Below are 25,848 nucleotides of genomic sequence, written 5' to 3'. Positions count from 1 at the left end.
CCTGTGATTTATGAGACTCTTTGCAGGTGTATTCAATGCATTTCCTATCAGACTAGATAGTATAAAGCAGTATACCCCATTCCATTCTCTCCGGCACTCACCGTGATAGACAGATTGTGTTGGCAGCGTGTCTGGGAGGAGTAATTTTATTAGCATGGACACTTTGCCTCCTGGGAAACAAAGCCTTCTCCTGTTCAGCAGACCCTCATAAAGCACCAATCAAGCAGCACTTGTTAGGAATAGGAGGAGAGAGAATGATGAGCAGGCAGAGACTTGACTTTTCTCCTTCTCCTTCTCCTTCTGTGTCTCTCTCAATTCAAAGTGGCTTTATTGGCATGGGAAACAAATGTTTACATTGCCAAAGCAAGTGAAATAAGCAATAAACAAACGTGAGAAGAAACAAAAACAACATAAACCAATAAATATTTGAATTTAACAGTAAACATTGCACTCACAAAGGTTTAAAAAATATAAAAGCATTTCAAGTGTTATATTATCAGCTATGTACAGTGTTTTAACAATTATAGTACGACTAATAGGGGAAGATAAATAAACATAGAAATATTGGTGGTATTTACAATGCTTTCAAAAGCAAGGCCATGCTCACTGAGTCTGTACATAGTCAAAGCTTTCCATAATTCTGGGTCAGTCACAGTGGTCAGTTATTCTGCCACTGGGTAATCTCTGTTTAGGGCCAAATAGCATTCCAGTTTGCTCTGTTTTTTGGTAAATTCTTTCCAATGTGTCAAGTAATTATATATTTTTTTGTTTTCTCATGATTTGGTTGGGTCTAATTGTGTTGCTGTCCTGGGGCTCTGTGGGGACGGTTTGTGTTTGTGAACAGAGCCCAAGGACCAGCTTGCTTAGGGGACTCTTCTCTAGGTTAATCTCTCTGTAGGTGATGGCTTTGTTATGGAAGGTTTGGGAATCGCTTCCTTTTAGGTGGTTATAGAATATAACGGCTCTTTTCTGGATTTTGATAATTAGCAGATATTGGCCTAATTCTGCTCTGCATGCATTATTTGGTGTTTTTACCTTGAACATGGACAGAGGATGTTTTTGCAGAATTCTGCATGCAGAGAAGATGGCGCCAGAGAAGATGGCTGCCGTTTTACAGCCCTCTAACCAATTGTACTATTAAATCGTTTTTTTCGCGTTATTTGTAATTTATTCTGTACATAATGTTTTTGTCTCTTATGACCAAAAAGAGCTTCTGGATATCAGGACAGTGATTACTCACCTCGTATTGGACAAAGATTTTTTCTTCAACTAGTCGGACGCGAAGGATATTCTACAGACACCCGACAAGGCCCAAATCCCCGTCATTCGCATGAGAAAGAGACTGGGATATCGTGGGCGTAGGTCTGGGTGTCTTGTAAGGATCCGACGGCGAGCGAGTAAACTGCCTCTTCCATCAATCCTATTAGCCAATTTTCAATCATTTGAGAACAAATTGGATGACCTAAGACTAAGGTTATCCTACCAACGGGACATTAAAAACTGTAATATCTTATGTTTCACCGAGTCGTGGCTGAACATCTAGCGGGCTATACGCAACATCGGCAGGATAGAACGGCTGACTCCGGTAAGACAAGGGGTGGCGGTCTGTGTATATTTGTAAACAACAGCTGGTGCATAAAATCTAATACTAAGGAAGTCTCAAGGTTTTGCTCGCCTGAGGTAGAGTATCTCATGATAAGCTGTAGACCACACTACTTACCAAGAGAGTTTTCATCTATATTTTTTGTAGCTGTCTACCTACCCCCACAAACCGATGCTGGCACTACGATTGCACTCAATGAGCTGTATAAGGCCATAAGCAGACATGAAAACGCTCATCCAGAGGCAGCGCTCCTAGTGGCCGGGGACTTTAATGCAGGGAAACTTAAATCCGTTCTGCCTAATTTCTATCAGCATGTTAAATGTGCAACCAGAGGAAAAAAAATCTAGACCACCTTTACTCCACACAGAGAGACGCATACAAAGCTCTCCCTCGCCCTCCATTTGGCAAATATGACCATAACTCTATCCTCCTGATTCCTGCTTATAAGCAAAAACTAAAGCAGGAATCACCAGTGACTCGGTTAATAAAAAAGTGGTCAGATGACGCAGATGCTAAGCTACAGGACTGTTTTGCTAGCACAGACTGGAATATGTTCCGGGATTCTTCAGATAGCATTGAGGAGTACACCACATCAGTCACCGGCTTCATTAATAAGTGCATTGATGACGTCGTCCCCACAGTGACCGTACATACATACCCCAACCAGAAGCCATGGATTACAGGCAACATCCGCACTGAGCTAAAGGGTAGAGCTGCCGCTTTCAAGGAGCGGGACTCTAACCCGGAAGCTTATAAGAAATCCCGCTATGCCCTCCGACGAACCATCAAACAGGCAAAGAGTCAATACAGGACTAAGATCGAATCGTACTACACCGGCTCTGACGCTCGTCGGATGTGGCAGGGCTTGAAAACTATTACAGACTACAAAGGGAAGCACAGCCGCAAACTGCCCAGTGACACAAGCCTACCAGACAAGCTAAATCACTTCTATGCTCGCTTCGAGGCAAGCAACACTGAAGCATGCATGAGAGCATCATCTGTTCCGGATGACTATGTGATCATGCTCTCCGTAGCCGATGTGAGTAAGACTTTTAAGCAGGTCAACATTCACAAGGCTGCAGGGCCAGACGGATTACCAGGACGTGTACTCCGAGCATGTGCTGACCAACTGGCAAGTGTCTTCACTGACATTTTCAACATGTCTCTGACTGAGTCTGTAATACCAACATGTTTCAAGCAGACCACCATAGTCCCTGTGCCCAAGGACACTAAGATAACCTGCCTAAATGACTACCGAGCCGTAGCACTCACGTCTGTAGCCATGAAGTGCTTTGAAAGGCTGGTCATGGCTCACATCAACACCATTATCCCAGAAACCCTAGACCCACTCCAATTTGCATACCGCCCCAACAGATCCACAGATGATGCAATCTCTATTGCACTCCACACTGCCCTTTCCCACCTGGACAAGAGGAACACTTACGTGAGAATGTTATCCATTGACTACAGCTCAGCGTTCAACATCATAGTGCCCTCAAAGCTTATCACTAAGCTAAGGATCCTGGGACTAAACACCTCCCTCTGCAACTGGATCCTGGACTTCCTGATGGGCCACCCCCAGGTGGTAAGAGTAGGTAACAACACGTCTGCCATGCTGATCCTCAACACGGGGGCCCCTCAGGGGTGCGTGCTCAGTCTCCTCCTGTACTCCCTGTTCACCCATGACTGCATGGCCAGGCACGACTCCAACACCATCATTAAGTTTGCTGACAACACAACAGTGGTAGGACTGATCACCGACAACGATGAGACAGCCTATAGGGAGGAGGTCAGAGACCTGGCCGTGTGGTGCCAGGATAACAACCTCTCCCTCAACGTGATCAAGACAAAGGAGATGATTGTGGACTACAGGAAAAAAAAGAGGACTGAGCACGCCCCATTCTCATCGACGGGGCTGTAGTGGAACAGTTTGAGAGCTTCAAGTTCCTTGTTGTCCACATCACCAACGAACTATCATGGTCCAAACACACCAAGTCAGTCGTGAAGAGGGCACGACAAAACCTATTCCCCCTCAGGAGAGTGAAAAGATTTGGCATGGGTCCTCAGATCCTCAAAAAGTTATACAGCTGCACCATCGAGAGCATCCTGACTGGTTGCATCACCGCCTGGTATGGCAACTGCTCGGCCTCCGACCGCAAGGCACTACAGAGGGTAGTGCGTACGGCCCATACATCACTGGGGTCAAGCTTCCTGCCATCCAGGACCTCTATACCAGGTGGTGTCAGAGGAAGGCCCTAAAAATTGTCAAAGACTCAAGCCGCCCTAGTCATAGACTGTTCTCTCTGCTACCGCACGGCAAGCGGTACCGGAGCACCAAGTCTAGGTCCAAAAGGCTTCTCAACAGCTTCTACCCTCAAGCCATAAGACTCCTGAACAGCTAATCATGGCTACCTGGACTATTTGCACATTTTGTGAATTCTTGGTTGGTGAGGTGACCCCAGACCTCACAACCATAAATGGCAATGGGTATATAACTGATTCAAGTATTTTTAGCCAGATCCTAATTGGTATGTCGAATTTTATGTTCCTTTTAATGGCGTAGAAGGCCCTTCTTGCCTTGTCTCTCAGATCATTCACAGCTTTGTAGAAGTTACCTGTGATGCTGATGTTTAGGCCAAGGTAGGTATCGTTTTTTGTGTGGCCTAGGGCAACGGTGTCTAGATGGAATTTGTATTTGTGGTCCTGGCAACTGGGCCTTTTTTGGAACACCATTATTTTTGGTTTACTGAGATTACTGTCAGGGCCCAGGTCTGACATAATCTGTGCAGAAGATCTAGGTGCTGCTGAAGGCCCTCCTTGGTTGGGGACAGAAGCACCAGATCATCAGCAAACAGTAGACATTTGACTTCAGATATTAGTAGGGTGAGGCCGGGTGCTGCAGACTGTTCTAGTGCCCTCGCCAATTCGTTGATATATATGTTGAAGAGGGTGGGGCTTAAGCTGCATCCCTATCTCACCCCACGGCCCTGTGAAAAGAAATGTGTGTGTTATTTTCCCATTTTAACTGCACACTTGTTGCTTGTGTACATGGATTTTACAATGTCGTATGTATTTCCCCCAACACCGCTTTCCATCAATTTGTGTAGAAGAACCTCATGCCGAATTGAGTCAAAAGCTTTTTTGAAATCAACAAAGCATGAGAAGACTTTGCCTTTGTTTTGGTTTGTTTGTTTGTCAATTATGGTGTGCAGGGTGAATACGTGGTCTGTCGTACGGTAATTTGGTAAAAAGCCAATTTGACATTTGCTCAGTACTTTGTTTTTCACTGAGGAAATGTACAAGTCTGCTGTTAATGATAATTCAGAGGATTTTCCCAAGGTTGCTGTGGACGCATATCCCACGGTAGTTATTGGGGTCAAATTTGTCTCCACTTTTGTGGATTGGGGTCATCAGTCCTTGGTTTCAAATATTGGGGAAGATGCCAGAGCTGAGGATAATGTTACATTTGTGGTCTGTATATTTTATCATTTCATTTAGGATACCATCAACACCACAGGCCTTTTTGGGTTGGAGGGTTTGTATTTTGCACTATAGTTAATTGTAGCTCTCTCTCACTCTCTCTCTCTCTCTCTCTCTCTCTTTCTCTCTCTCTCCACTATCGCACTTCTCTGACTGCAGCCTCGGGGACTTCAAACTCAATCCTACTTTCCTGCTTTCATCCAAGCTGTCTCGATTAATGATTCATATTTTATCCCATTACCTTTGTCAAGGAAATCCAGTTTATATCACTACTGCAGAGTATCTGCCTACTTAATATGCTTCCTGTAGGCAGGGTGTCATCTATCAGCCTTGCTTTACCTTTTTACAGTCTGAATTCCATCTGAATACATTGGTTTGTTATTAGTTTAGGCTGGGGCATTACCAATGAGATGGAATAGCATGAAGCTGCTTTTTCTCTTCTCCTATGTCTGCCTATCTACTCTACTCTGCTGCTTATCTCAGTCACAAGCCAGTCCTGGAGGTCTGAGGAGAGCTCTGTGGCGAGGTGATTTCTGCTTGGTGCTGTAGGGCAGAATGTTGAATATTATGATATTGGCTAGCCAAAATTACATGGTCCAAGGCAAATGTTGGTGTTTGAGGGGTACTTGAAATGTCTAATTTGCATATATTTAATGTGATTGGGGAAGGGCTGCATTGCAGTACTGTGAACACTAAATCAAACACCTTTGTGCAAGGTTTTAATTCCTTTCATTGTTTTTCTTCGTACGTTTTCTTTTCAGATAAATCAATTCAGTTGTGAAAAGAAATGTTGAATGTGTTCCAGTCTGGATCTCTTAGTATTAAGTGGAGGAATGTGTCGTAGATAGAAAATCTACTAGTGCTTCTACAGTTAGCTTGCATAGGGGATAGTAGCTACATTAACTAGAGCTGAAATGCTACCTGAATCACAATGAAGCCAATATCACAGAGAGGAATGGTTTTGCAACATTTCAATTTACCCCAAAAATCGATAAATTAATACACGTGAGTCAATTCAACAGACACAGCCAATCTCTTCATATTAAGACAATAAAGTCACTACATAATACAGTGTCCTTCCTGTCAGTGGTCATGTAACCAGAGTGGAGGAAACTGAAGAAACCAATCAATATGCAGCAATGGGCTTTTAGTGGCGTGAACAGGCACATTGTGACAGGGTGCTGAATCCCCTCGCTAAGTGCCAGTGTGGGTGGCACTAATGAGACACAGTGGAGCCTTTATTTATTTAATGTTTATGTTTTTGTTTGTATTATTAACCCGTCCACTTTGGAGGACACATACATTTTTTTTTTTTGCTTTTCTGCTACATATACATACATTTTACATACTCATTTTGCATTCACATTTTACATACATGGTATGTAAGTTCTTTAATCCCATCCTTTAGCCACTCTCAGCCCATCCCACCTATCACCATAGACCACCCTCGTTTGGTTCCATGTGCCATATATTTTTCAATTGTGCTGTGATGTTTTACATACATTTTGAACCTTTCTAATCGTATAGTATCCACAGATTGTGAGCTAAAGATGAAAACCTTTCCTACGAGTATTATTATATTATTTATTGACTGACTATGGCTTTCCAAATCGCCCAACACTGCTATTTGTAAGGTTCATTTTAAGGGAATGTTGTGATTTCTTAACCATTCCTGAACCTGTAACTAGAAACAAGCTACATAGGGGCAATACCAGAATAAATGATCTAGTGATTCTGTCTCTTCGCAGCAAAATCTACAGAGCTGAGATTGTTGTATGCCCCATATATATATATAGCATTCTGTTGGTGGCAATAATTTTGTATAATAATTTAAATGGAAAAACTCGAAGTGTTGAATCAAGTGTTGTTTTTTGTACCAGTTCATAAACCATGTGCCATGTAATCGGTTCATCGAAAATCTCTTCCCATTTATTTTGCAACCTGTATGGTACAGATGTCAACATTTTTGTCCTCTAATGAAACTGCTATGTGTTTCTATTTATGCCAATTCCTTTCAGCCAATTTGTATCTTTAATATATGGAAGACAAACACGTTCCCTACCTTCTCCCTTTTCCACTTGCCTCCTCCATTTTTGTGGTAATGCTGCAATCAGTTGGTTATACCTTTGGATTGAGAAGACATTCCCATATATTTTCGATAGCTGCATACAGTATATGACATAACTCCACCATTTATATTCATAATATCATTAATAAATGTAATACCATTTTCCATTAAGAATGTTTTTTTATTAATCAGTATATTTGAGTTTAACCATAACATTTGTTGTAATATTTGTTCTATCTTTTCTGGAGGATAAAACTGAAATTGTAACCAGATTTGTATGGCTTGTTTAAGAAAGGGTGATACTTTAAACAAAATTTCATTTTCAGTTAGTCAGAAATGAGAAGTTGTAATCTGTATAAAGGCAAAAAGGCAATTTTTGAACAAAAGATGAGCCTTTCTTAATAATCTACTGGAGAATAATTTTGGGTTTAAGTATAATTTATGTATGAGTGAAGCTTTTAATGAGAGGCTTAAAGCTTTAATATTTAAACTCATATTCATTATATAAATAGGCTCGTTTAATTTTGTCTGGCTTAGCATTCCAAATAAAATGAAATCTTTTTTGCTCATATGATTTAAAAAACGAGTCGTCTGGAGTAGGCAGTGCCATTAGTAAGTAAGTAAACTGTGATAGGACCAAAGAGTTCATCAATGTGATTTTTCCATAAATAGACAAGTATTTACCTCTCCATGGTTGCAGAATCTTATCTCTTTTTGCTAACTTTCTATTGAAATTGATTGTGGTAAGTTCATTTATATTTTTTGAGATGTGAATACCAAGTATGTCTACTTCACCATCTGCCCGTTTTATTGATAAACTACAAGGTAGTGTAAACACTGTGTCTTTTAACGATCCAATACGTAATATGGTACACTTGTCATGATTAGGTTTTACTCCAGAGAGGAGACTTTATTTGATCCCCACAAATAGCTTAACAACTGCCTAATGTCTATTATAATAGATCATATACACTTAGTGTACAAAACATTAGGAAGACCTTCCTAATATATTGAGTTGCACCCCACCTGGATTCACCCCACCTGGATTCACCTGGTCAGTCTATGTCATGGAAAGAGCAGGTGTTCACTCAGTGTATGTTGGGATGGCTCTATGCAGTGACGCAGAGAGAGCAGACTGCCACTCAGGCGCTCTCTCTGTGTGGAAATGATCAGAGGAGGTTTATATGAATCAGAATTGGCTTGTGGGTTGACTGGGTTGCATGGTGTTAATTGATTTTCCATGACCACATGTTGAACATCAATGACCTGGTGTGTTCCTGGTGGGCTGAGCTATATTAACCTGGTCACTCACACACACCATCACACAATAACTGCATGCTGATTTAACTAGGGTTGCTGTTTGGGCAGACCTGCAGTAATTACTATCTGCTGCCAGTGAGGGAGTTCACCTCGCACAAAGACACACACACACACTCACATTTAGCACACACAGAGACACACACACACACACAGAGCCATACACACAGAACCACACACACACACACCTCTCACACACACACTGACCAACACTCCATATCAAATGTATTTAAGATTGTCAGTGCCTAAATTGGAACATAGTGGCTGTACAGTAACATGCTATACATGACGCCAGAGCTTTGGCTCTGTCCTTCACAGCTCTGTATGGGATTTTTACTGACATCCGTTCTGAACTTGAGCATTGCGCGTGACAAGATGTTGCCCCGATCCCTCCCGCTAATTGGGCAACTTTTGCACATTTCTTGTCGACTGAGTAAGGGAAATGCTGTAAATTACGATGACTCTATCTATTTTGAAAGATGAGACGTTGAGGATTATAATAAATACTGCTTTGATGTCAAGCCAAACACTCGTGAGTCCAAATGTGCACTTCACATTTTCATATCATAAAACTCATGTAATATTCAGTGTCAATGTTTATGATCAATATGTTTGATGTACAGTTACAAGATGACATGACGTTATACCCTGGATTATCCTGAACAGAATGAGCCTATGTTTGTTGTATTATGAAGAAAATTTGCAGCGGACCACTCATCTGAATGCACTCATGATTCTCATAACACTATAAGATCATGTTTTATAATTTAGCTAGTGATGTTGGCAATAGAACAAGCTTTCAAATTATGCCCACCTGACCCAGATTGCGATTTATAATGGACCGTTTTTGGATTGCGTAAACAACAACAGTAATTGTGTAAAGGCAGGGATGCAGGGCTGTGTTTCAACATGCTCTAGTTCCTCAACTGCACAGCTAGGAGAGCTAAAAAAAAAAGCACCTTATAGTTGAAGACGCTTCTTTGAGTGCATTGAAATTACTTAGCAACTGTGCACACACTGGAGAGGTGTGTGGCCACTTGAAGACAGCAGTTAGTCCTCTCACTCAAACCCTTGAAATTATTTTGTCTTACAGTACCAGTCAAAAGTTTGGACACACCTACTCATTCAAGGGTTTTTCTTTATTTTTACTATTTTCTACATTGTAGAATAATAGTGAAGATATCAAAAATATGAAATAACACATATGGAATCATGTAGTAACCAAAAAGGTGTTAAACAAATCAAAATATATTTTATATTTGAGATTCTTCAAATAGCCACCCTTCGCCTTGATGACAGCGTTGTACACTCTTGGCATTCTCTCAACCAGCTTCATGAGGTAGTCACCTGGAATGCATTACAATTAACAGGTGCCTTCTTAAAAGTTAATTTGTGGAATTTCTTTCTTCTTAATGCGTTTGAGCCAATCAGTTGTGTTGTGACAAGGTAGGGGGGTATACAGAAGATAGCCCTATTTGGTAAAATACCAAATTTATAAAAAATATTATCATCATCAACAACATTTTCCTCTCTGTTGGTGAGTCTAATGGAAGTAAAGCCGCTAGACAGAAACAATCTGTGTCCCATTGCTTTTAAGTGTTTACTAGCTACTAACATCCTCCTGAGGCATGAGAGGCGGGGCTGGCCAATTCTAGCTACTGACGTTTCTGTCGACTATCAATATGCAAAGCGCATCTAGGCATTTAAGGCCAAGATCTCATTTGTACCAAACACTGTACCCCTAATAATGTTTGTCAACTGATCACAGCATATAACGTAATCAAGAATTACACAGCATGGAAAATGGCTGCTCCCTGAGCCTCATTTCATTGGCCATAACTCTATTGTCACAAAGAGATTAGAGTAGCAGAAAAGCAAGAGAAGCAAGAGAAACAAGAGAAACAGACAAGGCAGGAGCAGTGAAGGAGGAGTGATGGGTGTTATCTGTGTTTGTTCAGACTGGTTCCGTTTTCTCCCTCCCTCCCAGGCCTTTGTTAAGTGTGTGAGTGTGTGAAAGGTCCTTTAATAAGACACTGCACTGCAGGGGTGTTGCCAGGTCCCCTTAACCCCAAAATAAGGAATAGACAATACAAAAACAACCCAGAATATAAACTGAAGGGAAAAACAACCCAGAATATAAACTGAAGAGGTAAAAACAACCCAGAATATAAACTGAAGGGGTAAAAACAACCCAGAATGTACACTGAAGGGGTAAAAGCAACCCAGAATAAAAAGTGAAGGGGTTAAAAGCAACCCAGAATATAAAGTGAAGGGGTTAAAAACAACCCAGAATATAAAGTGAAGGGGTTAAAAACAACCCAGAATATCAAATCAAATCAAATCAAATTTTATTGGTCACATGCGCCGAATACAACAGGTGCAGACATTACAGTGAAATGCTTACTTACAGCCCTTAACCAACAGTGCATTTATTTTAAACAAAAAAAGTAAGAATAAAACAACAACAAAAAAAGTGTTGAGAAAAAAAGAGCAGAAGTAAAATAAAGTGACAGTAGGGAGGCTATATATACAGGGGGGTACCGTTGCAGAGTCAATGTGCGGGGGCACCGGCTAGTTGAGGTAGTTGAGGTAATATATACATGTGGGTAGAGTTAAAGTGACTATGCATAAATACTTAACAGAGTAGCAGCAGCGTAAAAAGGATGGGGTGGGGGGGCAGTGCAAATAGTCCGGGTAGCCATGATTAGCTGTTCAGGAGTCTTATGGCTTGGGGGTAGAAACTGTTGAGAAGTCTTTTGGACCTAGACTTGGCACTCCGGTACCACTTGCCGTGCGGTAGCAGAGAGAACAGTCTATGACTAGGGTGGCTGGAGTCTTTGACAATTTTGAGGGCCTTCCTCTGACACCGCCTGGTATAGAGGTCCTGGATGGCAGGAAGCTTTTCCCCAGTGATGTACTGGGCCGTACGCACTACCCTCTGTAGTGCCTTGCGGTCAGAGGCCAAGCAGTTGCCATACCAGGCGGTGATGCAACCAGTCAGGATGCTCTCGATGGTGCAGCTGTAGAATTTTTTGAGGATCTGAGGACCCATGCCAAATCTTTTTAGTCTCCTGAGGGGGAATAGGCTTTGTCGTGCCCTCTTCACGACTGTCTTGGTGTGTTTGGACCATGATAGTTCGTTGGTGATGTGGACACCAAGGAACTTGAAGCTCTCAACCTGTTCCACTACAGCCCCATCGATGAGAATGGGGGCGTGCTCAGTCCTCTTTTTTTTCCTGTAGTCCACAATCATCTCCTTTGTCTTGGTCACGTTGAGGGAGAGGTTGTTGTCCTGGCACCACACGGCCAGATCTCTAACCTCCTCCCTATAGGCTGTCTCATCGTTGTCGGTGATCAGGCCTACCACTGTTGTGTCGTCGGCAAACTTAATGATGGTGTTGGAGTCGTGCCTGGCCATGCAGTCATGGGTGAACAGAGAGTACAGGAGGGGACTGAGCACGCACCCCTGAGGGGCCCCCGTGTTGAGGATCAGTGTGGCAGATGTGTTGTTACCTACCCTTACCACCTGGGGGCGGCCCGTCAGGAAGTCCAGGATCCAGTTGCAGAGGGAGGTGTTTAGTCCCAGGATCCTTAGCTTAGTGATGAGCTTAGAGGGCACTATGGTGTTGAATGCTGAGCTGTAGTCAATGAATAGCATTCTCACGTAGGTGTTCCTCTTGTCCAGGTGGGAAAGGGCAGTGTGGAGTGCGATAGAGATTGCATCATCTGTGGATCTGTTGGGGCGGTATGCAAATTGGAGTGGGTCTAGGGTTTCTGGGATTATGCTGTTGATGTGAGCCATGACCAGTCTTTCAAAGCACTTCATGGCTACAGACGTCAGTGCTACGGGTCGGTAGTCATTTAGGCAGGTTATCTTAGAGTTCTTGGGCACGGGGACTATGGTGGTCTGCTTGAAACATGTTGGTATTACAGACTCAGTCAGGGACATGTTGAAAATGTCAGTGAAGACACTTGCCAGTTGGTCAGCACATGCTCGGAGTACACGTCCTGGTAATCCGTCTGGCCCTGCGGCCTTGTGAATGTTGACCTGCTTAAAAGTCTTACTCACATCGGCTACGGAGAGCGTGATCACATAGTCATCCGGAACAGCTGGTGCTCTCATGCATGCTTCAGTGTTGCTTGCCTCGAAGCGAGCATAGAAGTGGTTTAGCTCGTCTGGTAGGCTTGTGTCACTGGGCAGCTCGCGGCTGTGCTTCCCTTTGTAGTCTGTAATAGTTTTCAAGCCCTGTGTAAAGTGAAGGGGTTAAAAACAACCCAGAATATAAAGTGAAGGAGTTAAAAACAACCCAGAATATAAAGTGAAGGAGTTAAAAACAACCCAGAATATAAACTGAATGGGTAAAAACAACCCAGAATATAAAGTGAAGGGGTAAAAAGAGACAATGCCTTGTGGAGAAGAGAAGATCATCTGACATGACAGGGAGTTGACTGTCTATTTGAAGAATGTATATTTATTTATCTCTGCTATTTGCATCCTGTTGTGCCATTGAGTTAATAATAATAATAATAATAATAATAATAATAATAATAATAATAATAATAATAATATGCCAGATTAAATCATAGTGTAGATTCACCTGATGCAGCCTACTTGATAGAGGGAGGGAGCATCTGGGTGTGCTATGTTGAAATTAATTAAGATGTTTTAATTCCATCAGACTTAATTAGTGTTCTGCATAAACCACTGCGTTTACACTGAGCTAACAGGCCTGACTTCATCTCAGTCTCTGACTGACATATCAATTACCAAAGCCTTTGGGATGCACCTGCACTAAAAGGGTGGCTTTAGGGGCTGACAAAAATCCATAGACACACATTCTAAATGCCACACACACAGGCACATATGCACACACACACACACACACACACACACACACATTCACATGGACTTACACACCTACATTCTCACAGGCACACACAAAGGCACACACACAGACACATTATCAGACAGACACATTATCAGACAGACACATTATCAGACAGACACACAAAGACATGCAGTCACTCTTGCACACAGGTACAGCAGAACCTATTTACTCCGGATTCCATCCTAGTCCATGTGGATTATTCAATGCACTGAGACTTGGATCAAGGAGGCAAGGAGACAGAGCATGTTTGTCCCACTACCTACCTGTGAAGACACATCCACTACAGTATACTGAGTGTTACTGCTTTGTGTCCCTTGCTGCCTGTGTCTGCAGATCATGTGGTTTGTGAAGAGGAGTTTAAGTATGCCATGCTGGCCCTGAACTGTGTGTGTCCTGCTACCTCCACCCTCATCACCCTATTGATCCACTCCTCTAGAGGACAGTGAGTACACACACACACACACACACACACACACACACACTTTCTCCCATGGGCGTGGGTGGTACCAGACAGAGGCAGTGAAGTATGTCCTTTGACCTAACAGATGCTGTGTACATTGAGCTGTACACAGCAGATTAATCATGGTAGATAGACTACTGACCTACCAGACCAGTCATGAGCCTCTATCTGCTGCCCCCCCCCCCCCCCCCCCCCCTTTCAGAACAGCGTCCCCAGAGGCCTTCAGGCAACGTGCAGGAGCCTTCCAGCCCCTTAACAGGTCAGTGTGTGTCACTGTCCTCCTAAACCACCGACAACCCCCTCCCCCCCCTTCCGTATCCCTGATGTGCGGTGACATTAACTCAGTCAGGCATGCTGTCCCCATGTAACTGTCCATTTATTATTTACAGCCGACAGTTGTTTCTGTAATGCAGTCCTTCTCACATCACCGCCCACGCACAGCCACACTCTCCGTTCCGTCCGCACCCTTCTATTTCTCACCTCCTGTCTCTCAATTCATCCTTTCTAAAGGCTGTCAAAGTGAACACAGCCCATGTGTATTGCTCTGATAGTGTCTGTGTCCCTGTATGTGTCTGAGTACTGGCTAAACTTGATTGGTTTCTGACACGGTTGTAAATCGTTAACACTGCAGCCTTGAGGGGAAGTGTCTTTGATGTGAGGTTGATGCTGAAAGGAAAGCTGTGTACACCACTGTTTAAAAGGTCAACTCTGTCCCCTCATGACCAATTAATTCCCTGATCATGTCTCAGGGAGGGCGGGACCTGCTCGGCTGACCAGTGGCAGCGCACCTACCGCCGCTGCTCGGCCAATGAGGTGCATCACATTTGCCTGGAGGAGAGTAAGTTCTTTGGGGAGTACCAGGGGAAGAGTTTCACCTTCGCCTCCTTCCACGCACACAAGAAGTGAGTCAATAAGCAGACACACACAAGCACACGCACGCACACACACACACACACACACACACACACACACACACACACACACACACACACACACACACACACACACACACACACACACACCACACACATTTTAAATTTTTGTCATTTAGCAGATGCTCTTAACCACACACACCTACACACACACACACTTCCTGTGTCTGATCCTCTCCTCCTCGGTCAGGTATGGTGTGTGTCTGATCGGAGTGCGGAGGTTGGACAATGCCAACATCCTGCTGAACCCAGGTCCCTGCCACATCATGGGCGGCTCTGACACCTGCTTCTACATCAACATCTCCAAGGAGGAGAACTCAGCTTTCGTCAGGGGCCACAGAGAGCCCACGCGGGGGGGGCCCAAGGGCAGTGACAGGGGGGTGGGGCCCCAGACCATCTACCATGGACTCACCAGACTGCCTGTCCACAGCATCATCGCCAGCATGGGTCAGTCAGTCTCACTGAGACACAGTTAAACTCAGATCCTTTGTCTAAGTGCACTTAGCATAATGTTTCTTAATATACAATTCTGACTCACTGTCATCACCACTGTGAATATTTCCTGATCCATGTACATGGCACAGATTAGGCACAGATATGTTTTACATTTAGATCCACAATAGGCAGATGTAAGAAGCCTAACAGTTGTATGAGGAATAAAACGGTATCTGATTGTATGTCTCTGAGTGAAATGTCAGATGTAAATATATCTGGCATTTAGGTTTCCTTTTGTTTTAGAGACGTTTTACAACCACACCACCTGGTGGGGAGCACTGGGATTTCTGGTTCTCAAAGATTGAAAGTAAAAACGTGCCCTAGAACAAACACAGACACGGATGCAAACATAGCACACAGGGCAAGCACAGATCCAGAATCAGTACTATTTGGCTTTGTGAGAGAACAATGGTACTCCCAGTCACAGCACATTGGTACTCTCACAAAGCCAAATAGTACTGATTCTGGATCTGTGCTTGCCCTGTGTGCTTAATTTGCATCTGTATCTGTGTTTGTTATAGGGCACATTTTCACTTTAGCCTATGCTTGTATGGACAGGACAGTGCTATAACTGTTTTCTACTAAGGGTGTGGACTGGTCATTGACAGTATGTGTGATTGTATGTGTCCTCTGTCCCCCGTAGGCACGGTGGCTATTGACCTGCAGGACTCCAGTGACAGCAGCCCAGAGGGCCAGGGCCCAGGGGATATGACCATGGGCAGTGGGGGAGGTGGCAGGGCCAGCCGGGTAGAGGGGGGGCTGGGGGGCGCTAACACCCTGGCCCTCCCAGCCACAGCAGACTCTGCTGAGGAGAGACGCCACAGCATCGCCCCTGTCCTGGAGCTGGTGGACGGGGTCAACTCAGCAACCTTCGACCTGCTGGGGGACCAATCAGAGGACGAGGGCGGGGACGAGGGGAAGGAGGAGGGGGACGGAGATGAGAAGGGCCAGTGGGGGGTTGGACACTGCCAGTAAGTATTTAGGAATTGCCGGGGGTCTAATGTGTGTTTGAATTAGTTTATTTGAGTCCTGCTATGTTGTGTCCTCAGACCCAGGTGTAAATGTGTTTGTGTGTTTCTGTCTGTCTTTGTGTGTGTGTGTGTGTGTGTGTGTGTGTGTGTGTGTGTGTGTGTGTGTGTGTGTGTGTGTGTGTGTGTGTGTGTGTGTGTGCGTGTGCGTGTGTGCGTGTGTGTGCGTGCGTGCGTGCGTGCATGTGGCAGGTGGGTGAAGGGGTACCCGCTGAACTCTCCGTACATTGGCAGTTCCCCTGCCTTGTGTCACCTGCTGCAGGAAAAAATGCCCTTCTGCTGTCTGCGCCTGGACAAGGTGGGAATCAGTCTACTTCTGGCTTACTTACCCTCAACTAGAACCATCCTACCTCTCTACCTACCTCCTCTTTGATGATGATGATGATGACCTTCATGTAATCCATTAGAATTCATTTTCGGTGTCATCTCCCTCTCCTATAGGCCTGCCACCACATCCCGTTTGAGGACGCTCGGTCCTACGGCTTTAAGAACAAGCTGATCATCGTGTCGGCGGAGAGTGCAGGAAACGGCCTATACAACTTTATCGCGCCCCTGAGGGCTTACTACCGCCCCAGGAAAGAGCTCAACCCCATTGTGTTGCTACTGGAGACCATGTGAGTGGAAACAGACACACTGCAGGAAACCATAGAATAACAGATCTAGAACATTGTAAGTCTCTATGGTGTGATCACACTGCAGGTGGAGCATAAAGAAGGGGCCGTCTTCACACACTGTCTGGGAAGATAGGATGGTCTCATTTTAAGATTTCCATTAACATAATTTACTGTATAAAAATGTCTATGTTTCAAGAGTTTATGTGCACTCTGCAGTGCACTGTGCGCATAATATGAAATATAACTGTGGTTTCTCCAGGTGCGCAACCCCAATATGGGCATATTAAAGTGGAATCCAATAAAAGGCCAATAAAAAGCTGAGTCATGGCCATGTAGTGGTTTGCAATCCCACTGTTCTCTGCACACAGCAGCCAGACTTTATATTTCTCTTGCTGATTGGGGGTTCTCTAGTAACCTGTGTCACAGATCTGTTTGTGCTGTCTTGCCAACTCCTATGGTGATTAGCGCATGACAATAATAATAAAAATAATACCATAGGACCATCATAAGAGATAATGGGAGTTACAGGAGTTGGCAAGACAGCACAAACAGATCTGGGACTCAGGCTACTTCTCTATCTCTACCACTGCAGGGAGCCTGTCTGTTTGTTATGGTAGCTATACGTTTGTGCTGTATGTAATCCATATGTGTTGTGATTGATTCAGACCTGAGCCAGACTTCCTGGAGGCTATCTGCTGGTTCCCCATGGTGTTCTACACAGTGGGCTCCATTGACAAGTAAGAGAATCCTCCTCAGTACCCTCGTGGCATCACTCTGCTTTGCTTTTCACTCCTACTTCTAATTCATACTTTAGCATCTACATTCCCCTGATTGACTTTGTTTTGTACGGTGTATTGCATCAGTTTGTCATTCCCGCTCTCTGCTCACTGCTATTTCTCTGTATATCCACAGCGTCAGTTCTGTTCCAATCTTTCTCTATCTCTCTCTCTCTTTCCCCTTCTCTCTTTCCCCCTCTAGCCTGGACAGTCTGCTGCGTTGTGGAGTGACGTTTGCTGACACCATGGTGGTGGTTGATAAAGAGAGCTCCATGATTGCTGAGGAGGACTACATGGCAGACGCCAAGACCATAGTCAACGTCCAGACCCTCTTTAGGTTGGCTGCTCAACCATACACAACCATTACACAACCATTACACATCCTTCACACAACCATACCCAACCATACCATCCTGCAGAATCCAACATTCCTGTGTACAGTCTACACATGGTTCAGTTGTTCGTGTGCATTCATAGATATCTGCATTCAGCAAGCATTCTTGATTGTGTCTCTTTCATCTGTCCTCCCAGACTGTTCCCAGCCCTCAGCATCATTACTGAGCTCACCCACCCAGCCAACATGCGCTTCATGCAGTTCAAAGTCAAAGACCACTACTCCCTGGCTCTCTCCAAGCTGGAGAAGGTAACATTGTATTATCGTACTCTCTCTGATGAGTCGGACCATCCTAGTCAGACCATCTAATGATGGGTCATGTTGGAAAGTCAAAAGGAAGTGGTACTCCATTAATGTAATGCTTTTACATTTCCCCCTCTCTCTCCCTGTCTCTCTCTCTCCCTGTCTCTCTCTCTCCCTGTCTCTCTCTCCCTGTCTCTCTCTCTCACTGTCTCTCTCCCTGTCTCTCTCTCTCCCTGTCTTTCTCTCCCTGTCTCTCTCTCTCCCTGTCGCTCTCTCTCGTCTCTCTCTCTCCCCGTCTCTCCCTGTCTCTCTCACTCCCTGTCTCTCTCGCTCCCTGTCTCTCTCTCTCCCTGTCTCTCTCTCTCTCACTGTCTCTCTCTCCCTGTCTCTCTCTCCCTGTCTCTCTCTCCACGTCTCTCTCTTCCTGTCTCTCTCTCTCCCTGTCTTTCTCTCCCTGTTTCTCTCTCTCCCTGTCTCTCTCTCTCCGTCTCTCTCACTCCCTGTCTCTCTCGCTCCCTGTCTCTCTCTCTCCCTGTCTCTCTCTCTCCCTGTCTCTCTCTCCCTGTCTCTCTCTCTCCCTGTCTCTCTCTCCCTGTCTCTCTCTCTCCCTGTCTCTCTCTCCCTGTTTTTCTCTCTCCCTGTCTCTCTCTCCCTGTTTCTCTCTCTCCCTGTCTCTCTCTCTCCCTGTCTCTCTCTCTTCCTGTCTCTCTCGCTCCCTGTCTCGCTCTCTCCCTGTCTCTCTCGCTCCTTGTCTCTCTCTCCCTGTCTCTCTCTCCTTGTCTCTCTCTCTCTCCCTCTCTCTCTATCTCCCTGTCTCTCTCTCCCTGTTTCCTTCTTCCTGTGTATGGTGATCTTATAGAAAGAGAGAGAGGGGGGCTCCAACCTGGTCTTCATGTTTCGTCTACCCTTCGCTGCGGGGAAGGTGTTCAGTGTCAGTATGCTGGATACTCTACTGTATCAGGTTAGTCCAAATTCTCACCCCAGCCCAGCAACGCTCCATATCTCCAAACTCAGTCTACAATATTTGTATTGCCCCTTAATTGATCAATGACCCTCTGTTGTTTGTTCCCACCAGTCCTTTGTGAAGGATTACATGATTTCCATCACGAGACTGTTGCTGGGACTAGACTCCATGCCTGGCTCAGGCTTCCTCTGTGCTGTGAGTATACAGTATACAGCCCTGCTTAGATGGTACTGAGGTTGAAAGGACATTAGTGTAGATGCCTGGTACTGAGGTTGAAGGGACATTAGTGTAGATGCCTGGTACTGAGGTTGAAGGGACATTAGGGTAGATGCCTGGTACTGAGGTTGAAGGGACATTAATGTTGCTGCCTGGTACTGAGATTGAAGGGACATTAATGTTGCTGCCTGGTACTGAGGTTGAAGGGACATTAGGGTAGATGCCTGGTACTGAGGTTGAAGGGACATTAATGTTGCTGCCTGGTACTGAGATTGAAGGGACATTAATGTTGCTGCCTGGTACTGAGGTTGAAGGGACATTAGTGTAGCTGCCTGGTACTGAGGTTTAAGGGAGATTAATGTTGCTGCCTGGTACTGAGGTTGAAGGGGCATTCATGTAGCTGCCTGGTACTGAGGTTGAAGGGACATTAGTGTACCTGCCTGGTACTGAGGTTGAAGGGACATTAGGGTAGATGCCTGGTACTGAGGTTGAAGGGACATTAATGTTGCTGCCTGGTACTGAGATTGAAGGGACATTAATGTTGCTGCCTGGTACTGAGGTTGAAGGGACATTAGTGTAGCTGCCTGGTACTGAGGTTGAAGGGACATTAGTGTAGCTGCCTGGTACTGAGGTTGAAGGGACATTAATGTAGCTGCCTGGTACTGAGGTTGAAGGGACATTAATGTAGCTGCCTGGTACTGAGGTTGAAGGGACATTAATGTTGCTGCCTGGTACTGAGGTTGAAGGGACATTAATGTTGCTGCCTGATACTGAGGTTGAAGGGACATTAATGTAGCTGCCTGGTACTGAGGTTGAAGGGTATTAGTGTAGCTGCCTGGTACTGAGGTTGAAGGGACATTAGTGTAGCTGCCTGGTACTGAGGTTGAAGGGACATTATTGTAGCTGCCTGGTACTGAGGTTGAAGGGACATTAGTGTAGCTGCCTAGTACTGAGGTTGAAGGGACATTATTGTAGCTGCCTGGTACTGAGGTTGAAGGGACATTAGTGTAGCTGCCTGGTACTGAGGTTGAAGGGACATTATTGTAGCTGCCTGGTACTGAGGTTGAAGGGACATTAATGTTGCTGCCTGGTACTGAGGTTGAAGGGACATTAGTGTAGCTGCCTGGTACTGAGGTTGAAGGGACATTATTGTAGCTGCCTGGTACTGAGGTTGAAGGGACATTAATGTTGCTGCCTGGTACTGAGGTTGAAGGGACATTAATGTAGCTGCCTGGTACTGAAGATGATGAAGGTGGGGTGTTTGGGCTCATAGATGAAGATCACTGAGGAGGACCTGTGGATCCGCACCTATGGTCGACTCTACCAGAAACTGTGCTCCTCCACTGGTGACATCCCCATCGGCATCTACCGCACTGAAGCACAAAAGCTACCAGTCTCTGAGGTACCTGTCTGGAAAGAAAGATCACCATTTACAGGAATCAATGACACCAAGCAGTACATCATCATGACGTTTTAGTGATAAAACATCAACACCCAGAATAAAAACTCAACTCACTCAATAACAACTCACAATAGAAACAGCTGCTGCTTGATATTGGTCTGAGCTGTGTGTGTGTGTCTCTCTCTCAGTCCCAGGTGTCCATCACAGTGGAGGACTATGAGGACACCAGAGAGCCCAGGGAGCCCCTGCTGTCCCGGAGGGGTCCCCACCGCAACTCCACCTCCTCCGAGCCCCCCTCCTCTTCCTCCCACTCCTCGGACCACCCCCTCCTCCGGCGGAAGAGCATGCAGTGGGCCAGAAGGCTGAGCAGGAAGGGGGGTCGGGGGCACAGCGGGTCGAAGGGGGGCACAGGGAGCGCTGCGGAGAGGATCAGCCAGCAGAGATTGACCCTGTTCAGACGCTCTGAGAGACAGGAGCTCAACGCTCTGGTCCGCACGCGTATGAAACACCTAGGCCTCTCACCCACCGGATTCAGTGAGTACTGTTGGATATGTTCTGAGGGGTGGATGTGTGGTCATGTAGCACTGCACTGCGCCTGCCTAATGCAATAGAACAGTTTGCTCATAGCTTTGTGTTTTCCTCCACAATTTATTTATCAACATTACTAAGAAACAACTTAATTGGTATCATTTGAGTTCCTGTGACATGGCATGTTTATTTCCTGTCTTGTGGTGTGTACTTCCTGTGTCAGACGGGATGACGGACCAGGGCAACAGGTTGTCTTACATCCTCATCAACCCCTCTCCTGACACCAGGCTGGAGCTGCACGATGTGGTGTGAGTACACAATATCATGATGGCTCAGTCAAATCACACATCATCAGCAATCAATTTCACACAATTTCCCTCAATATACTGGTTAAATTAAGTCTTGCACATTCACTCAGGAAGAAATCATTAAAGATAAGTGGGTAACACTTCCTAAAAAAGCCTGCAGGTATAATGTTTTATAATGGTGTATAACTTAATATAAGAATGTATAAGCATTTCTTAAATGTATTATTCATCTGTCTTGGTGTGTGTCCCATGTCCAGGTACCTGATCAGGCCAGACCCTCTGTCTCTGTTGCCTAACCAGGGGGGCGGTAGGAAGACTAGCAACAGCCGCTCCGAGAGCCACAGGTTCGACACACAGAACAGCACCCATTTGTGAGCGTAGACAACGGAACTCAGCAGCATAGTGGGAGGGGGGAGTGACGAGAGAGAGAGAGAGAGAGAGAGAGAGAGAGAGATACTATATGGAAGGATACATCTACTCTGAACATACAGTCACAGCTATCACTTAATTGTTTATTCCCGAAGACTCTCAGATGCATGGACCTTTTCTACAAGCTGATTCGTTTTATTTATGCCCCGTTTCATTTTTGAAGTGGAGAGCTGAGGACACAGAAATGCATTTAATGAACTTGTATTTGTATTTATGTATGTGCATGTACTGTATGTATGTTATGAGCCAGACACTGCCAATTTCTAACTGGACAGGAGGAACACATTTCCAAATGACTGTTATTTTTCTGTCTATATGTGGTTGTGTGTGTCGAGTCACACTTGAGGTCATTCGAGGTGATTGCAGCCGAGCCAACAGTATGCTGATCTGTGGTTTCATAAATATTTTTTGTACCTTTTTATCTGATCGAACTGTTACTTTAACTCTCAGTCAGTTCCCACGTTAATCTTTTAGTTCACCAGCAGCAGAGGAAGCCAAAGAGCAGTGGATCACCTGTCAATTGGCACAATTAGAGAGCTAGCAGGCATGCACTAATGCTGGATAATCTATAACACCATTTACTGTCTTCAGAAAGAAAGGGATAAGCCTTGAAGGAGTGACCCAGTCGATGAGTATCCCTTGAACAAAGCTAATATTAGTTTACTGATTCATGTATCTTTATGGAGAATTCTAAGTAGCCAAGGCCAGCCTTTCTGTCTCTATTAGTTAGTTAGTTAGTTAGTTAGTTAGTTAGTTAGTGTTTACACTTCCCCACATCTCCTCAACCAGCTCGCTGTTCTATTATTGTCATGCATGTTGGAGAGTCATGCATGTGGAGACCAAGGACTTGAAAGCCTTGTGAATCTTTGTCTAAAACCCCACAGAGGTTTAGTAGAGATGGTGGCGCCACCGTGTGGTGAGAATGCTGCTCAGCATCCCTGCACTACAGTACCCTCATTCAGTGCCGTTTCAACAGATATTGAAATATGTATATATTAAAGTCGCTATACATCTACTCTTTCAATGGCTCAGTTTGATTTCCAATGAATTTTCAAAGCTATTCTGTGCCAGTGTACCTTGTTCCCCAAGTTATCGCTTGCTGTGATAATATGTTTATATTGGAGCCAGTCTGCTCTGAAGGTTATGCATATCAATAGAGGTGTTTGCCTATCCATATGAATCACCTAATGGTCTGACACAGTGTGCCTTTCACCTGGTTAATTCAACTCACACAGCCCTCTATTGTCCAGACTCCTATTTCATATTTCTGCCTTAGCACAAAGTGTTATAGTGTAATCCATCATAAAGGCTGTAAATGGTCTCTCATGCATTATCATGTAGCCATTTCCACACCTGCACTGCTGAACCATTTATTAAAATGTACCTCAATTGTATGCCCTCACGGTAGACCCCCCCGTCATGTGTGTGCGCGCGCGCATGTGTACGTGTGCGCCTGTGAGTGGTGCAAGGTTATTAGACCCTCTCTGTGTGTGTGTGTGTGTGAGAGAGAGAGAGCGCGTGACTGTGGCTGTGTGTGCATGCAAATGTGCACCTTTGTGTGTGAGCATGTGAGTGGTGCAAGGTTATTAGAGTTTTGTGTTTTCATATTTTTAGTTTAGTTTCAGATAGTTTTTATTTAGTTTTTAAAATCTAGTTTGTTTTTTAATTATTTAGTTTAAGTTTTAGTGTTAGGGACAGACAGTAACCTATGTGTGGAAGGCTAGTAGCCATTTATGTGTTGTATAGTTTTTGTGTTTTTGGGGATGTCACTTCTTGCCACTGTGGGGCAGTAATGCATAATGTGATGGGTCAGGTCATAGGTTAGGTTAGTTTTAAAGGTAGACTCAGGGAGATGACGTAGATGCACCAAGTAAACAGTAGTGGTGGGTCAATTTCCTCAACAACCAGGAGCGTTGAAGCACTAGGCTAAACTTCTCCACTGTTTTGGTCCCATAGTTACCACATTGTAGCAACGTGAAGCACACCCGTGCACATGCGCAGATATTCTGTGTCACCGTGTGAGAGCAAAGTCTTGCATCACGCTCATCTCAATATTTGCTGTGCTGCTTGTGGCAACGTCATCTCGCTGAGTCTACCTTTAAATGATGAAGTCAATCTCAATGTGACCTGCCAGATACAGAAGCTTGGAAACCCCAAAATCTAGAGAATAAACACCTAACACTGAACATAATTCATGATGCTTTTTATTATTGTAGTTTTGGAGTCAAAGATAATAGTTTCAGTATAGTTTTAGTTTTTCAAACGGGTTTGTTAATTATTTTATTTCAGTTGACTAAATCATTTTTTCATAATTAGTTTCAGTTCTAGTTTACTATGATAACCTGGGAGTGGTGTCTGGTCCATAAAAGGCCAGGTCACGATGAACACACTATCATGACTCATATTAACTATGTCTATGGGTGCTATTCAATCTGTATCGCTGAAATGTTACAGATTGCGCGATAGAAATGTAAAGGTCATTTCCGATTGAGCCGACATACTGTATGCAGCATTTACCTTGAATGCAGTCTTTGATAACGTGGGAACATTGCCTTTAAATTTCAACCGCGCTGTAAAGCTGAACTTCAGTGATACAGATTGAATACAGCCCTATGTGTTTTATAAACATACAGAATATATATATATAAGAATATACACTGCTCAAAAAAATAAAGGGAACACTTAAACAACACAATGTAACTCCAAGTCAATCACACTTCTGTGAAATCAAACTGTCCACTTAGGAAGCAACACTGATTGACAATAAATTTCACATGCTGTTGTGCAAATGGAATAGACAACAGGTGGAAATTATAGGCAATTAGCAAGACACCCCCAATAAAGAAGTGGTTCTGCAGGTGGTGACCACAGACCACTTCTCAGTTCCTATGCTTCCTGGCTGATGTTTTGGTCACTTTTGAATGCTGGCGGTGCTTTCACTCTAGTGGTAGCATGAGACGGAGTCTACAACCCACACAAGTGGCTCAGGTAGTGCAGCTCATCCAGGATGGCACATCAATGCGAGCTGTGGCAAGAAGGTTTGCTGTGTCTGTCAGCGTAGTGTCCAGAGCATGGAGGCGCTACCAGGAGACAGGCCAGTACATCAGGAGACGTGGAGGAGGCCGTAGGAGGGCAACAACCCAGCAGCAGGACCGCTACCTCCGCCTTTGTGCAAGGATTAGCAGGAGGAGCACTGCCAGAGCCCTGCAAAATAACCTCCAGCAGGCCACAAATGTGCATGTGTCTGCTCAAACGGTCAGAAACAGACTCCATGAGGGTGGTATGAGGGCCTGACGTCCACAGGTGGGGGTTGTGCTTACAGCCCAACACCGTGCAGGACGTTTGGCATTTGCCAGAGAACACCAAGATTGGCAAATTCGCCACTGGCGCCCTGTGCTCTTCACAGATGAAAGCAGGTTCACACTGAGCACATGTGACAGACGTGACAGAGTCTGGAGACGCCGTGGAGAACGTTGTGCTGCCTGCAACATCCTCCAGCATGACCGGTTTGGCGGTGGGTCAGTCATGGTGTGGGGTGGCATTTCTTTGGGGGGCCGCACAGCCCTCCATGTGCTCACCAGAGGTAGCCTGACTGCCATTAGGTACCGAGATTAGATCCTCAGACCCCTTGTGAGACCATATGCTGGTGCGGTTGGCCCTGGGTTCCACCTAACGCAAGACGATGCTAGACCTCATGTGGCT

General features: G+C 44.8%; 1 protein-coding gene across 1 annotated transcript in view; it reads left to right on the top strand.

Annotated features, from left to right (window-relative positions):
* Positions 1 to 22,092, top strand: part of LOC311139581 (potassium channel subfamily T member 2-like) — a gene marked incomplete at both ends in the record, with an annotated part of 49,238 nt that extends 27,146 nt beyond the window's left edge. Inside the window, 16 exons of the mRNA XM_084174489.1 lie at positions 13,691 to 13,799; positions 14,020 to 14,076; positions 14,567 to 14,719; positions 14,940 to 15,196; positions 15,888 to 16,215; positions 16,465 to 16,570; positions 16,714 to 16,886; positions 17,552 to 17,623; positions 17,865 to 17,999; positions 18,194 to 18,305; positions 19,159 to 19,260; positions 19,375 to 19,458; positions 20,753 to 20,881; positions 21,070 to 21,415; positions 21,633 to 21,717; positions 21,975 to 22,092. Of these exons, the coding sequence (XP_084030615.1) occupies positions 13,691 to 13,799; positions 14,020 to 14,076; positions 14,567 to 14,719; positions 14,940 to 15,196; positions 15,888 to 16,215; positions 16,465 to 16,570; positions 16,714 to 16,886; positions 17,552 to 17,623; positions 17,865 to 17,999; positions 18,194 to 18,305; positions 19,159 to 19,260; positions 19,375 to 19,458; positions 20,753 to 20,881; positions 21,070 to 21,415; positions 21,633 to 21,717; positions 21,975 to 22,092 (2,366 nt within the window). The remainder of the gene's footprint in view (positions 1 to 13,690; positions 13,800 to 14,019; positions 14,077 to 14,566; positions 14,720 to 14,939; positions 15,197 to 15,887; positions 16,216 to 16,464; positions 16,571 to 16,713; positions 16,887 to 17,551; positions 17,624 to 17,864; positions 18,000 to 18,193; positions 18,306 to 19,158; positions 19,261 to 19,374; positions 19,459 to 20,752; positions 20,882 to 21,069; positions 21,416 to 21,632; positions 21,718 to 21,974) is intronic.
* Positions 22,093 to 25,848: the final 3,756 nt, after the last annotated feature.

The sequence above is a fragment of the Coregonus lavaretus genome (assembly GCF_964263955.1).
Source record: "Coregonus lavaretus genome assembly, chromosome: 2".
NCBI lineage: Eukaryota > Metazoa > Chordata > Actinopteri > Salmoniformes > Salmonidae > Coregonus > Coregonus lavaretus.
Note: the sequence above shows the minus strand (reverse complement) of the source record. Positions and strands in the feature narration are given on the sequence as shown.